The sequence below is a fragment of the Halyomorpha halys genome, unplaced genomic scaffold (assembly GCF_000696795.3).
Source record: "Halyomorpha halys isolate HHAL.00 unplaced genomic scaffold, Hhal_1.1 Scaffold480.1, whole genome shotgun sequence".
NCBI classification, from domain to species: Eukaryota; Metazoa; Arthropoda; class Insecta; order Hemiptera; family Pentatomidae; genus Halyomorpha; species Halyomorpha halys.
Window position 1 is genome coordinate 68,676 of NW_027116427.1, and position 15,594 is coordinate 84,269.

At 29.9% G+C, this 15,594-nt stretch overlaps 1 protein-coding gene across 9 annotated transcripts in view; it reads right to left on the reverse strand.

The window, feature by feature from the left end:
• Window positions 1–15,594, reverse strand: part of LOC106683396 (hydrocephalus-inducing protein homolog) — a gene marked incomplete in the record, with an annotated part of 211,677 nt that overhangs the window by 52,808 nt on the left and 143,275 nt on the right. For all 9 annotated transcript variants that reach the window (XR_010845079.1, XM_067053226.1, XM_067053222.1 and 6 more), the window contains 5 exon segments: window positions 247–376; window positions 5,654–6,027; window positions 8,732–8,950; window positions 12,400–12,632; window positions 14,867–14,957. Coding sequence is in view for 8 of the 9 variants with exons in the window: in XM_067053226.1 (XP_066909327.1) it covers window positions 247–376; window positions 5,654–6,027; window positions 8,732–8,950; window positions 12,400–12,632; window positions 14,867–14,957 (1,047 nt within the window).

Below are 15,594 nucleotides of genomic sequence, written 5' to 3' on the forward strand. Positions count from 1 at the left end.
TAATTGATAACATAAGATAACAAAATTTTTGGAATGATGAGGAAAACAGCCCAAAACATTGTCAGTTAAAAAAAGAGAGTTAAACAATATTCTAAAGGAAGTTTATTTCACCTTGTCATCTAAATTCATGAATAATAACTTCCTAGTTAATAATAACATAGAACCAAATATTTTTTTTTGTTTCAAGTAATACTTTTTTAAAAAAAATTAACTGGAATATCATAAATAAAACAATAACTCACTTACCTGATTTATCACAATTGATCTGAATCTACTTTCATTTAGGCCGAATATATTTTCATGGTATAATGAAAGGGATGTGTTAACAGGCCAGAATTTGGATGCCAGAATAATTTTTTCATTGAGTTTAGGGACACTAGAAAATGCAACAAATTACAAGTATAGTTTTTTATATTTATTTCAATATAACAAACGTGTCCATAAGACAATACTAATAATTATATTTTATAATAGTGAATTATAGTTTTCTTTTTTTTAAAGTCTAAATTTTACTTATTTATAAATTAAAGTAATAAATAAAAAAATTATATATATTTATAATATACATAGTGGTAGGGACAAAGTCCCCACAGACACACAGTTAATGTGGGCGTTTAGTTAGTCACCCTCATCGTCGAGTTTTTTTTTTTGGTTGCTGTAATACTGCTGACCCATAGTCAGGTATATTTAGCAGTACAGCACAAAAACAACATTGGGACATTTGGAAGACGAGTAGTTGCTAGTAATATGGTTACAAAGATTTAGGAGCAGGCTACCTATAACTCCTTAATCAGTTTCCTAAAGTACTGTTGTGGCCACCGTATGAAAAGATAAAGACAAATGTGCACATATTTGTGGGTTTATGTGTATGCATATTTTTATAAATATTCGTGTGTATATAAGTACACTCTTGTATATGTGCGTGTGTAGGTATATGTATACAGATACTGTTTATTTGTTACATTAGAATTAAGCCCATATAGAATGTGTGTATTATGGCTTAAGGCTAGTAACTCTGACAAAGTTACCCCAGTCACTTGTAGCAATACATAGAGATTTGACATGAGCTCGATTGGCTACTTCGGTGACATAGCTGTACAGTGAAGACCATATAGCTACATCTCGAAGAAGAAATCAACAGACCTCACTCGATGATCTGTGCCCAGCGACAGTCAGAAATCCCGAGTTAAGAGTCTGAGTAAAATAAACAGTTTTTTTCTCTAAATTAAAGTGTAACTAAAAGGTGCAGAATTCAATGCAATACATACAATTTTAATAGTTATAATTAATTTTAATTTCTAAAAATCAATTTCTATATATTAATTATTTGCGTTTTAAGTAATATTTATTTTTTGGTTAGTAAATAGTGTGTTTTAAGAAATATTTTACTTTTTTTTTTTTTTTTTTTTTATCTTTTATTTAAGAAATTATGTAATTATATTTTTGTTTATTGATGGAAATATACATTTTATTTATGCTACTATTTGGAGTCTTTTAGTTTATACCTTTAAATATAATATTTATTGGTAATTATATGTGTTATTATTTATATTGATACTGGGGGCGACGGTAGCAGCGTGGCAACAAGCCAGTCTGTTCAAGTCCTGTCCCACCCGGCTTTTTTTCAAGCATAAAATTATACAAAACTCACAACCTCCCCCGGGCATTTGTGAGGCCTGTTAGCCAATGGGTGGCACTCACAAAAAATAGGCATGGAAGTGACGAACCCATTCATAAGTATTTCCTTAGAACATCGCGCGAGGCCTTGGACCTCTACAGTCTGTTGTGCCAATAATAATAATAATTATATTGATACTGGTTGGTAGTTTTGGTAAGTTTATTTTGAACCCCCACTGCCGCCACAAGGACAGATTTGGAAATGTCCTTTCCACTGTTTTAAATGCGATGGACCATATTGTTTTGGATTCACAGATTATGGTCGTTCAGGGTCCACAGTCACATGAGGACCTATATTTCTTTATTTGAAGGAAACCTTCCATAGACCAAATCTCCTGTTGGCTATTAAACATTCTGGAAAATCACATGATTTGATTCCCGGACCATGGATGGTTGACACATGTAGAGCAACAAACAGCATCCTCATGTCACAAGCTTTGCCAGTTCGAATCCAGAAGAATCTTGATTTTCCCACTCCGACTAGAATAGGTTGGTAACCTGAAAGATAGCCCATTTCTTTTATCTTAAACCAGAGAAAATAAGGATGTTAAACCTCAAATAAAAAAAATGTCTTACAAAAATAAAGTACACTGTAGCCACCACTCATATCATCCCTATGTGAGTAGTCACTAAATGGCTGTGTCTCATATACTCTACAGAATCAAAGGACAAGAACTGAACAAACTCAGAACCTTTGGATTTGTCAGCAGATGGACTTATCTAAAAAACCTTAACCTGCTCGGCTACCACAGTTCCATATATCATCTTTATACATTCTCCATATATTGGTCATCTTTCCAGTGAAACTAATACCGATCAAGCCGGTGCTAGTTACTGCCGAAGACCTTATTAAATCATTCAATCAGTAGTAGTGAAGGGAAGTGTGTACAAAGGGCAGGAATGTAATCAACAAGAGCTTATGACTCACTAACTAGCAATTCCTTGTTCATGGAGATTGCAAGTCCCAATTCCTAGCATAAAGGAGGTTCAGCAGGGCCTTTTAGACAGGGGAGAACACGCCAATTCCTTCAGTGTAGCACGCGTGCGGCCCAGAACATCAAAGGGCATCATTGATCTGTTGTTGCTCAATCACATGCTGCTGAGAGCCACCTGTCCTCTTAAAAAGAATAATTGTTGCCGGTAGGTATTTATACCAGGAGCACCTAGTTACTAGGTCAGAGTCACATTCGTTATCGGAATTAACCAGACAAATCAGTCCACCAACTAAGAACGGCCATGCACCACTACCCACTGAATCAATCAGTCAATCCTTCTATTAATATTCCTATATAAACGTTGCAGATCTATAAATCTATATGGATTATGCATCCCCTTCTATCAATACTAGTTCGATAGCTGAATTAATTTCTCTCATCTTTCCTTATTATTCTTTGAGTGTCTCTCCCTTTATCTCTCACCAACTCAGTATTAACTTTGGCATTCATGCCTATTTACTAAATTCTAGATAAGTACTTTCTTTATTGTTAGTACTTTTACACTCAGTCTACAGTTAAAATATACAAATATTGTAATAATAATAAAATAAAAGGAATTTTAATAGTTTTAACTTATTCTCATACCTAAAGTATAGTTTTGAAGATGACAAGGTCAAATAAAAAGATTAAACATTAAATAAATAGATAATTTTTATTTATATATATTATAGACTCTTAACCTCAGGGCAGGTTTCTAAGCAATCAGAACAGGCACATATTTTTTTTAAAAACACTTTTACAATTATACTTAATTATATGTTGAGCAACACTAACCAATTTATGCTATTCTATGACTGATGGTTTTTGATGAGTTCTATTTCACTAACTAACACTGTCTCTCAACAAAGCATTTGGTTCTCAAACAGTTTTCAACACACTAACAAAACTCTCGGCGATCCAAACAATGAAGTATCTCAATCTTTTTTTTTCTAGATGTCTCACTGAGAGAGATAAAGGATGTTCAGGACCTCCTGAATCCAGGAGACATCCTCCCCTTGGCGTCAAAAACACAACTGAAGTCCCCAAACCAAACGTTCCGTCTCCATATTCCATGTAAACATTGATTGTAGCACAACAGTTTTGAGTTTTTACATATGATTTCCTTTCTGAATATTATTCTTTAACATTTAGTATTAGTATATTAACTTTTATTTTTTTCTTGAACGTACTGCAATTACAAATCTTGATGGAAAGATAAATATATTTGAATCTACTCAACATGGCAGGGATTTTACCAACTTCAGAATGGCGCCATCTTGGCTTTATTTAACGATGTTTCCACTCTATATTTGACTGAACGAAATTGGATAGCTTTCTCTTTGGTTTAACAAAGCAAATAAACAATATTGAATAAAAACATATTAAAAACCCTTTATACATAAAAAATAACCATTTACTCATAAAAAAGAGGATATTACAATATATCAATAATTAGTAAAATGAAGAATCCTAGAAGACAATTTTTTAAAAATCAAGTTTTTTTTTTACATACAGGATTTTAAAACGTTTACTATTTCAAGAGCTTAAGAAGTAAATTGTTGAATAATGAGATGTTAATAGTTGATCATAGATCAATATGAGAAGATGCTCGGGGGTGCAGACAGCAAATAAACAAAAACTTATTTATTTATGGTTATGTTTCGAACTGAATTTTAGGCCTTTATCAGGGCTAAAAAAAAAAAAAAGAAAAAAGAAATAACAACCATCGCTCAGAGTAACATAAAAAATTAAGGAAAATAATAAATAAACAAATTCAAAAATATACATAACAATGAATTAGGTAGAAAGTGATTGACTAATAACAATCTAAATAAATTAAAATATCTGTCTATCTACTTCTATTGTAAATCAACTACTATAGTTAGTTATTAATCACTTTTTACTTAATTCATTGTTGTGTATATTTCTAAATTTGTTTGTTTATTATTATTTCTATTTTATTTTTTGTTTATCATTTTATGTTTCACTAAGTGATGGTTGTTAAATCTTTTTTTTTTTTTTTTAAGCCCTGATGGCCTGAAATTCAGTTTGAAACATCAACATAAATAAATAAGTTTTTATTCATTTGCTGACCACAACCCCGATCATCTTCTCATAAATTGATAAATAATATTGATTAGCTTTAATATATTGTAATAATCAAAAATTATTTAAAATAAAATAAATAGAATTATAATAGTTTTAACTAAATTCAAATATAAAAGATAGCTTGGGTTCAAATTAAAAACTTTAATATTAAATAGATAATAGAATTTTATTTAAATTTTATAACATAATAGACTCTTTTCTCAGGGCGGGTTTTCAGGCAATCAGAAACAGACAACACTTCAGCACTAATAGCACATAAACTTAATTAATAGCTATTTTACAAATACAATAAATTCCAGTTAGAAAGAAAACTAACTAATTTCACATCTTCCCTGATAATCGTTGATCTCTTCTTGTCCATGATGCTATATCCAACTCCTAACAATGGCTTTCAGTCCTTCCCGCTTCTAGCCAAACGGACGTCTTCTCCCCTAGCCAGCCAAATCAAGAGTGCCTTTTTCCTCTCTTCTATCTTCAATGTTCACTGGTCGATCCAAAAATAATCGATTGTAGAACAATCGCTCTGCTTTATTTGCTATAATTTACAATGTAAATAGTTTATTGATAATTGTTATGTTCTTCTATTTCTCCTTTGATTATTCTTTTTCTAAAATTATTGTATAGAAACAACAAAAGTTGAAAAATTTCAATCTATCTTAACACAAACAATTCAATGAACTCTTCAGAAGGACACGCACCGCCACCTTTCTTGTTTAGAACAGCGTATTTATTTTAGACAATGAAAACTGGTTAGCTTGCTTTTTGATTTAAAATAACAAATAAACAATACTGAAACGATATACATAAAATAAAAACATAACTAAAATCATTTATATATAAATATCAACTATTGATTAAAAAAGAGGATATTACAATATGTAAATGATAATTACATAATTGTATTCATTTTGGTATCATAAACCATTTCATTTTGCTTCATCTCACTGTTATGATCAGAACCCATTTCCAAACTGCTAGGATCAGAGTGGAATTTCAAAGAGTCCTGATTCGAGCGCTTTTTCAAACGGCTTTGATTAGAGCGAATTTTCAAATGGCTTTGATCAGAGCGGTGTCTCAAACGCCTATGACTAGAGCGAAATTTTGGACGGGAGCGATAAATAGACGGCAAGACCACATTTCCATAAACAGTGGGTAATTTCTCATCACTATAATGTACTTTCTCCTTACTACCAATTGCCCATAATAAAAATGGTCCAGAGTGTCTAAGTTTAACTGTCACCTTTGCCAAAACTAATGCTCTTCTTTCCTATAATAAACATTGCTATTATAATCAATATAAATAACAAATCCTAAATAAAAAATAATGGCAATGCATAAGAGTAAATACCAGTAATTTATCTATAACTAACATTTTATTATTACAGCATAGAACACAATGCAATTATAGCTTTTTATTCCCTACTGGGGCTGTACTGACCTGGGTTCCAAGGGGCCAATTTTTTTTTTTAAATGAGGTGTTTTTTAATTTTTACACAATTTATTTTGTTTTTAACGATTACATACCTGTTAATTATGTCTTGTTCTTAAAAATAGTAAAATAAAATAATGAATAGAAAAATATATCAATCTGGTATCAAATGAATGAGATGTTTCCGGTAACTACACACTAGTCCAATTCGTATTCTAGGAACTGAAATGTTTTCAAGTCTTTCTTTGAAACTCGTACTGGCCTATTTGCCTACTAAACAAAATTATTTACTCATTTATGCTCTAGTCTCCATTTAAATACGAACTAATAAAATATTGCAAAAAAAAAAAAAAAAGAAAACATGTCGTTTTAACGTTTATATTGAAATTAACCATTAACCATTATAAATCGAGTAGAAGAAGGTTAAAGTATTAAAAATCATCGGCTGAATCAGCAACTGGCAAGCAAGCTATTTGTGATATTAAAGACATTTCCAACTTTGTATCGTGGACAGGCCATCGACTTTGTCATAGTTTGATTACAGAGACTTGAGTGATGAGAATGAAGATTTTCTTATCGTTTCAGAAACAAAAAAAATTAAATATAACAAGCATTAGAGGCAATGGAATTTCTAATCTATTTTGAACAGGAAAAAGTTGATTATAATGAAATTATCATGCTTCGAACAAGGAGAATTGATAGCAGAAAAGAAATGTTTGATAAAAAACAAATTAATACATATTTTAAGACATGTATATATTCGATCTTATGTATTTTTGTGTACTATAATTTAATGTTTATAAAACATTTGTTTGTAAATAAAAATGATTTTATGCAGTTTAATTTTAAAAAAAATTAACGTTCTTATCAAATACATTAAGTCAATTATTCCAGGTTTTCCACTGTCCATGAACCCCCATCCTCATCACTACCCCTGTTAAAAGAGGTTCTACTAAACTAAAAAATTTATAAAAGTTGGTTATTTATTTTAATCACATAAAATAGGTTGTTCTTAAGTCATTTTATTATGTATGAAATTGCATGTTTTGGAGTTTTTTGCATAATTTAAATTTTACTTGCATAAAATTGAAAGTTTGATAATCCATCAAAAAATAATTCAAAATAATATCATTTTAATTCTCACAAAGGAGGAAGTCAAAGTTACCATTTAAATTCAAAATAGGAGTAAGTTGAATTAGCCACTGGAAAATTAAAATAATTATAAAGCAGCAGGAACTGACAATATTCTAAGTGAACTAATCAAGGAGGAGAAATTAGAATTTCTAAAATACACTTTTTTGTTAAAAAGATCTGGAAAATTGATGAAATGCTTTAATGGAAATGCTTCTAATTCACAAAAAGGAGCCAAGGACAGATAGTAATAACTATCGAGGAATCTCATTTCTTCCAATACGGTATAAAATATTGCATCCAGAAATAGTGAATCGCAGATTAAGCTGAAGAAATTATTGGAGATTATCAAAGTGATTTTAGTAGAAATTGTTCAACTATTGATAAAAGTTTTTCATTATGTCAAATTTAACAGGAAAAGTTGGAATAAAATGGGCTAGTCCATCATCAACTTAACACAGATTTCAAAAAAGCAAATGTTACAATTGACTACCAGGAGCTGAATAATATTTTGACTAAGCAAAGAAGAAATTAAAGGTGGCAGTGCATGCATAGGAGGTAGTAGGGGGGATTAATGGTGGCAGTGCATGCATAGGAGGTAGTAGGGGGGATTAAAGGTGGCAGTGCATGCATAGGAGGTAGTAGGGGGGATTAATGGCATGCATAGCTTACACACATGGGAGACCTGGTCAAGAACTGTTTCCAACCAATAACTTATTTTCAATCAAATATGAACATAGTATGTTCTTGTAATAATGCACATAAATGTAGCTGTATTATGTTACAGTGAGAGTTAACATTTCAAGAAAAGCTGACATTTATCAGTCATGGTCGACTTATACTGAGCAACTAAGTGTTAGTTGAATAGTCAATTGAAAAACATATGCTTTCTACCAGGGAAGGCCAACAATTGAGAGTCCGTCTTTCTCAATATGTATTATTTTTTATGAACAAAGCAATTGACTTTTATTCTCTTTTGGCTCATAGCTGTAGACTTTAACTCGTTATGCTGGCTCAAAAGAAATATATAAACCCCAACTGATCCTTTTAGACCGTGGTTGGACGTGAATTTACATAAATAAAACAGTTTTATAACCTTAAAGTGATACCAGAAAGTTCTTAGTGGGTTGATATGAAGAGAGCCATTTTGCTTAATAATAGTCATCTAGTCTAATTATAATAGAGCCTCCAAAAAGTCACAAACAGGAACCATGCTCAGTAGATCTCACCTTTCCTAGAGAAAGCTGATAGGAGCAAATTATAATCAACTTTCACTGGTTATTTCAGTGAAATTTGACAATCTACAGCCACAATTAACCTCACCTAATAAGCCAATAAATACAGTTATCTTAAAATACAGTAATAGATAATAATAAATAAGATAATGTAGAAAGATAATATTCATACTTACACTTGTAGGAAATGGTTTTTTAGTGTTTAAGGTAGATCTGACCATCACACGACTATGGGGATTGATTAAGCCATTAGAAGGTAAAAAGGAAACAAAGTCAAAATCACAAAATTTATATGCCCATGTGTACTCTGTTTGATTATTGATGTAAAATATGACTTTTTTAATTGTACCAATTTCACAAAGGCCAAAGTTAATATCATAGTTTGGTAAAAAATTCTGAAATTGAAAAAGAAGTCTATAAGAGAAAACAATAATTTTTTATAGAAATAAATGTAACTAATATACTTGTTAAATTAAAATAGACTAGTAACTTTATACTAGACAAGAGCTTAGTCACAAGAAGCATAATGTGTTTAGGTATGTCATAACCTGTACATCGACAATTTTTTTAATGAATGGCCCAACTAAATTTTTCGAATTTGAGGTTTGAAATTATTCAAGATCTCGTAAAAGTTTTTAAATAATTTTAGCTCTAAATTAAAAAAAAAATAATTACTCAGTCCCTTTGTAAGTATGCAATGATTTTTTAACAGAGTGACTAATCTGGTTTTCAAGTTTGATAATTCAAATCATTTAATGAGATCTCGGTAAATAATAAATCAATTATTAAGATTCATAAAATTAAAAAAATATCCAGTTAAAGATCTCTTTTTGATTGTATGTTTATTAGTTGTTCTGATAGACAATTGCAAATGTGGTACCGTATAGTTGAATGCATGTTTCCTAACTACAGTTAAATTGCGGTTCGATAAATTTATTTTTATTCTAATATTTTGTAGAAATGTATGATAATAATTAAGCAGTGAACTGTTTGATTGTGGTCATGATTACTGGTACTGATACTAGTAATGATGGGGGGGAGGGAAACAAGTCCAGCCTATTGGTCCTTTTTGCCAACCCTGAGACAGATCAATGGAATGACTCTTAATATATCTTTTATTCGTCTATATCAAACTTTTTGACTCTCAAATGAAATTTCAAAGAGACACCCAATCAATAGAGGAATCCTCATTTTATAGGATTATATCAGAGCCAAGAAGCCTATATCTTAGTGATGCTTAACAGGCACAATCTGCTATGTAATATAGATCAGTTTCCAGGTCCTGTCTACATAAGCGGCAGGTTTCATCGCGAACTACTCCACAAATCTTAAGATGTCTGAGGTCTTGATCAATTAACTGTGATTATATTCAAGCAAATAATGTTATATAATAAACATATAATGAGCAAATAAAGCAGGGGGTAGTTATGAAGGGTTATAAGAAGAAGTAATCTCAGCCAGCGGTCCGGATGTACCAAGTATTTTGTGACAATTATAAACAATTTATTTAATGTAATTTGATGTTTAAATTTATGTTTTTGTTGAGTCTAGATTTTGAGTTCCTTTTGTTTATATGAGAAATTTTTTCTCATTCTTTTTATTAATTCTTTATCTAAATCATTATCTTTTATTAATTCTTAAGAAGATAACTCATCTTCTCCTTTATTCACATGTGTCTGGAATAAATTGGAAATAAATTTGAATCATTAATTTGCTATTAATTTTTTTCATTTCATGTATTGATATAGAAATAGTAGAAATTTGTGGTTGGATGCTTTTATTATATCAATTATAACATTCTCTTCTTTGAATAAATAGTTATTTTTTATATATAAGTGGTTTTTAATAATATGAATTTATTTTATATATCATTTCAATATTGTTAATTTGCTTTGTTAAACCAAAAAACAAGCTGACCAATTTTCATCAGTTAAATATGCAGTCACAAAAGACATTGTTAAAAAAACCAAGATGGCGGTGCTGTTCTGAAGTTGGTAGAATCACTGCCATGTTGAGCAGATTCAAATATATTTATCTTCCTATCATGATTTAAGAAATTTAATTACAGTAGATTTAAGAAAAAATAAAAGTCGAGAATAAGTATTAAAGAAAAATATTCATAAAGGAAATCATAAGCAAAGACTCAAAACTGTTGTGCTACAATCGATGTTTACATCAAACATCTAGGCAGGAGAATGAAAAATACTTTGTTTGGACCACTGGTCGTTAGGACAGCGCGTGGATTCAACGTGTCTGGGGAATGAGGGTGTCTCCAGAAAGAGGTGGTGCAGACCACCTTTTTTTTACTCTCGGAGATAAACATCTAGAAAAAGAAGACATCAAGAGTCACCAGACATCATAGAAGATTATAATCATTAAAGGAAGAAAGTGACTTTTGACTCGCCGAGAGATTGGATGTGTACTGAAAAGAGTAGGTGACCAATATTTTATTTACAGTCAGTGTTTGTTTGTGAGATAAAAGACAAAGAAAACAATCAGTCATCATAGAAGAATATAAAACTGGTTAGTGTTGTGTTGCTCAACATATCAATTAAGTATATTTATAAAAGTGTTATTAGCAGTTAAGTTTCTGGTTGTCTGAAAAACCCAGCCTGAGATTAGGAGTCTATAGCTATATTTTGTATTTGAGTATAAATAAAAACTATAAAAATTCATTATATTTATTTTAAATAAATCTAGAATATTACACAATGTTACCATAGTATCCTATATTAATGTAATGTTTCCATAGTAAACATAATAAAAATAACCTCTTCCCTCTGTCTCTTACAAATGTTTCGGTAGTCGATACTAATATCAGTTATTGCACATTCGTTTTGTATTTCTTTCTATGATGTTTGATATAGAATTTTCCTTGATAATTATACTCCTCTTTTATTTTTTCTTAATTTTACAATATAATCATGGCAGAAAAATAACAAAAGTTGAAAATATTTAAATCCATCTGCTCAATATGGCAGTGGTTCAACCTACTTCTGAATGGCTCCGCTATATTGATTACTTTGAACATCATGCGGAAGCCAAATATTGAAGTAGAGCTCTCACTGAATGGACACATCAAAACCTCAGATAAGTATTTCATTGGATACCTTCAAGTAACAACGGTAGAAAAAGGTTGTATTTGATGTTATTTATGTTTCATTCACCTAATCCAATATATTAATTCATGTATTATTTTCTGTTTTAGAGGGATCAGAAAAAAATAATACTTTAATGATGTTTTTTTACTCCATATTTGACTGATCAAAATTGATTAGCTTACTTTTTGATTTAATAAAACTAATGAACAATATTTAGAACGACAATACATAAAATAAAACATAACTAAACTTTTTATACTTAAAAAATAAATATTTGTCAAAAAAGAGGATATTACACTATAAAATTATATCTTTGATGCGCGGTCATAAGAGCTTAAGTCACTTTATGAGCATTCGAAGATTAAGTCCATCAACAGATTGGTATCAAGGTCTTTATGCTTCATAAAGACTTACTACTATATTGTTTTATAAAAATAACAATTACAAAAATATCAATAATTAAATTTTACATGATGTTTTGAACTTTGTTTTTGCTCTCCTGAAAAATTCATATTCTCGATTTAAGCCTTTATGACTGTGTATTAAAGATATTTAAATGTAAGTTTGTGATCATATGTAATAGAATATAAATTTTCCAACATTTGAAAATCTGAAATTGTTAAAATAAAACATAATTTAATTTTTAAAAAAATATATGGCTATTACAAGTCAAAATTAGCATTAATCAGAAATTAAATTATGTTAAGTTCAAGTAACAATTAGAATTAAAAATAAATTCTTACAAATGAACTATTTTTTGAATGTTCATGGAAATAATGAGTTAATGGCAATCCATCAAGTAAAATATCAGTGGTTATGGCTTCACCGTTTATAATAACTTCCCTTTTTTCATATGGATTAAGAACGGTGTAAGCAACTAAGGTTGCAGAATATTTTCCAGTTACGAGAGGAGTAAGAGTACAGCCCATAACAGCTTTCTCTTTGGGTCGCAAATATAATCTCACTGATTTGGTATCTGAAATGGATAATGATCAAAATAGTACAATTTATTTACAGATTATTGTGATTCTTTTAACATTCATAAAAATTATAAACCAAATAATATATAAAGCTGAATATACAAACCCTCTTAAATTGTATTATTTTATGCGATGAAGATCAAATAGTCATGTGAAATTTCCGGGAACTTAAACGTGAGGATCAAAAAATTTGAAGAATTTATGATTTACGAAAAAGATAATGCAAAGATATCTGTTTGCTACATGCAATAGGTTCAATGAAATTCAAAACTTCTTTAAGTTAAAAACACAGGGTAACCAACTAAAAGTGCTAATGGACAAAAATATTTAACAATTTGTTATTCTTGAATAATCATTTTTACCAATCTAAAGAATGTGATAACTTTTTTTAGTAATGAATAAGTATTGAGAGCCAGAGTATATTGTATGTAATACTAGCAGACCTGGTTATTGTTATAGTGTAGGTTAAAAGAGGGGACATTCAGTTTTCCAACAGTCCTACTAACGTAGAAATTGGATAAAATACAGAAGAGTTATGAACGATTATATGAAAAATGGTCACTAGAATAAAAAAATTTCCTCCAAATAAATCAAGGTGAAAAATTTCTAATTTTTAGTTTCTTTGAAAAATGGTATTTGAAGGGTTTCAGATGACACTGAAAATGAATACCATTTGATTTTTCTTTAAAAAAAATTTTGTTGACCTACTTTACTGAAATCCAAATTGTATTTTTAAAAGTTTTAGTGAATAAAAAATCATTTAGTGAATCGAATACCAACGGTCATTTTTGTTTTGACTGCCGTCAAAATAGGTATGCATTCTGTCTCATCATTTGTTTTGTATTCTTTTTTCTTTTTTCATCTCTTTATTTGTATCTTCTTTAATATTTCTTTTCTTATCTATTTGTTACTATTACCCTTTACATTTACTATTTACAATCTTTAATTTTTCTTATTATATCTTACTTTTTTACATTTTATACCCCTGTTATTTTACCTTATGTTTTTGTTTTCCTTTTGTAACTATGTGTTTGTATCTTTTTTAGCCCTGACGAAGCCCTGCAACATGGGGCGAAACGTTGGCTCATTAAAATAGTACAATTCTACTATTTGAGTTTTTTTGACCGCACCCGGACCATATTCCTTTCATTTAGTAGAATCAATAGTATTTTTTTCTATTTATTTCCGAGGCTATAATACCAGTTCCACACCATATGTGCAATTCATTCTGAGACTAGTCGCACAATGTTGTGCAATAGTAATAATAATAATAATAATTTATCAGTTATTCTAAGTAAAATAGTCGCCGAGATAAGTACTCAGTGTCTCTTGTACAATTTGTCATTTTAAAATACTCAAAAAATGTTTCTGATCTTGAAATGACATAGCTATAAAAACACTAATTCCTTATGTTTCTCCAGGACCCTGATCAAAAGGATATTATTCAGGAAACCTTCCTTGAACAACTTCAATTTATTGCGACCCCAAATGTATCAATGATTTATAGTACTAACACTTGTATTGCTGCCCTCTGTGTGGGGAAAATAAAACATTCCAATGGCCAAAGCTTGAATCAACAGGTAGATTTTATGACACCAGATCTGAAACTTTTCTAGAATAAGGACAACTTTTTCCCCTTTTAAGTAAATTGTTCTCAACAAAATGCATAAGTAGATCCAAAGAGAGGGTGGGCCCATAGGGAAGGTGGAGAAGAAAGAAATCAAGAACCTACCGCAAGACTATCTTCGAAAGAAACCATCACCGATTATCCATCTAACTACTTCAACTCTACACATTTAAGAAGAAGAAATATACTTCCAATTCTAAATCAACTAATACATTATTATACCCATCATATACCCAATACCAATAGTTTTAAATATATTCATTTTATACAGTCCACTCACTATACTAACAAGAACCAGTTATATTTGTCTCTGCCCTCTGTACTCTGGTCCCCACCAGAACACAATTTATTGAATCGAGATCCAAAGCGATAAGTTCTCAGAACATTTCTTTTGAGTTTTTTTATTAGATACTTGATATAAATAAATGAGCCTTCTGGAAACCCCATCTGCCTTAAAATAGCGATATTTTGAAATAATGTTTTGGGTTCATTAGCCCATCTTCAAGCCTTATGAGAATAAGAACAAATACAAATTTAGTTGAACTAAATTATCAAACTTAAAAAAAAAAAAAAAAAGAAAGAAAAAACTGTATAATACTTAACCATATCCAGAGTCAGTTCCGATCATATTTTGAATGCTCTCTAAATCCAACATAGCAGTAACATTTTTGGCATTTTGTATATCAATGATTGTCTGAAAAAAAAAATATATATACTCATAAATGGAATATTAAATATTTTAAAATAATGAGAAGATAACTGACCGTGGATAATACATATCAAAAGAAGATGGTTGGGGGTCACCCAGATAATAAATAACAAATAAGTTAAAAAACTTATTTATTAGTGCCAACGTTTCAACCAGAATTTCTAGCCTTCATCAGGGCTAAGAACAAAAAATAAGGTAATAACCAATGAATAAAAATATATTTAGAATAATTAAAGAAAAAATTGTACAGAATGAAAATAGAAAAAAATAATTTAATGAAAGAAGTGGGAAATAAAGCGCATAAATAAGTAATTAAATATGTAACTAAATAACATAATTAGTGAAATAAAAATATACCATAAAATAATACAAAGAAGCAACGAGAAATGAATATTTCAATTAATAATAATAATTTAAAAATTAAAGTTAAGGAAAAAAACAAAGAGAAAGAAAATATATGCAACTAATGAAATATATAAGTAAAATACTAGAATAAACAAAATATTTTTTTATATGAATGGAATATGGTCCGGGTGCGGTAAAAAAAAAACCCAAATAGTAGATAATTATACTATTTTATTGAACCAACGTTTCGCCCCACGTTGCAGGGCTTCGTCAGGGC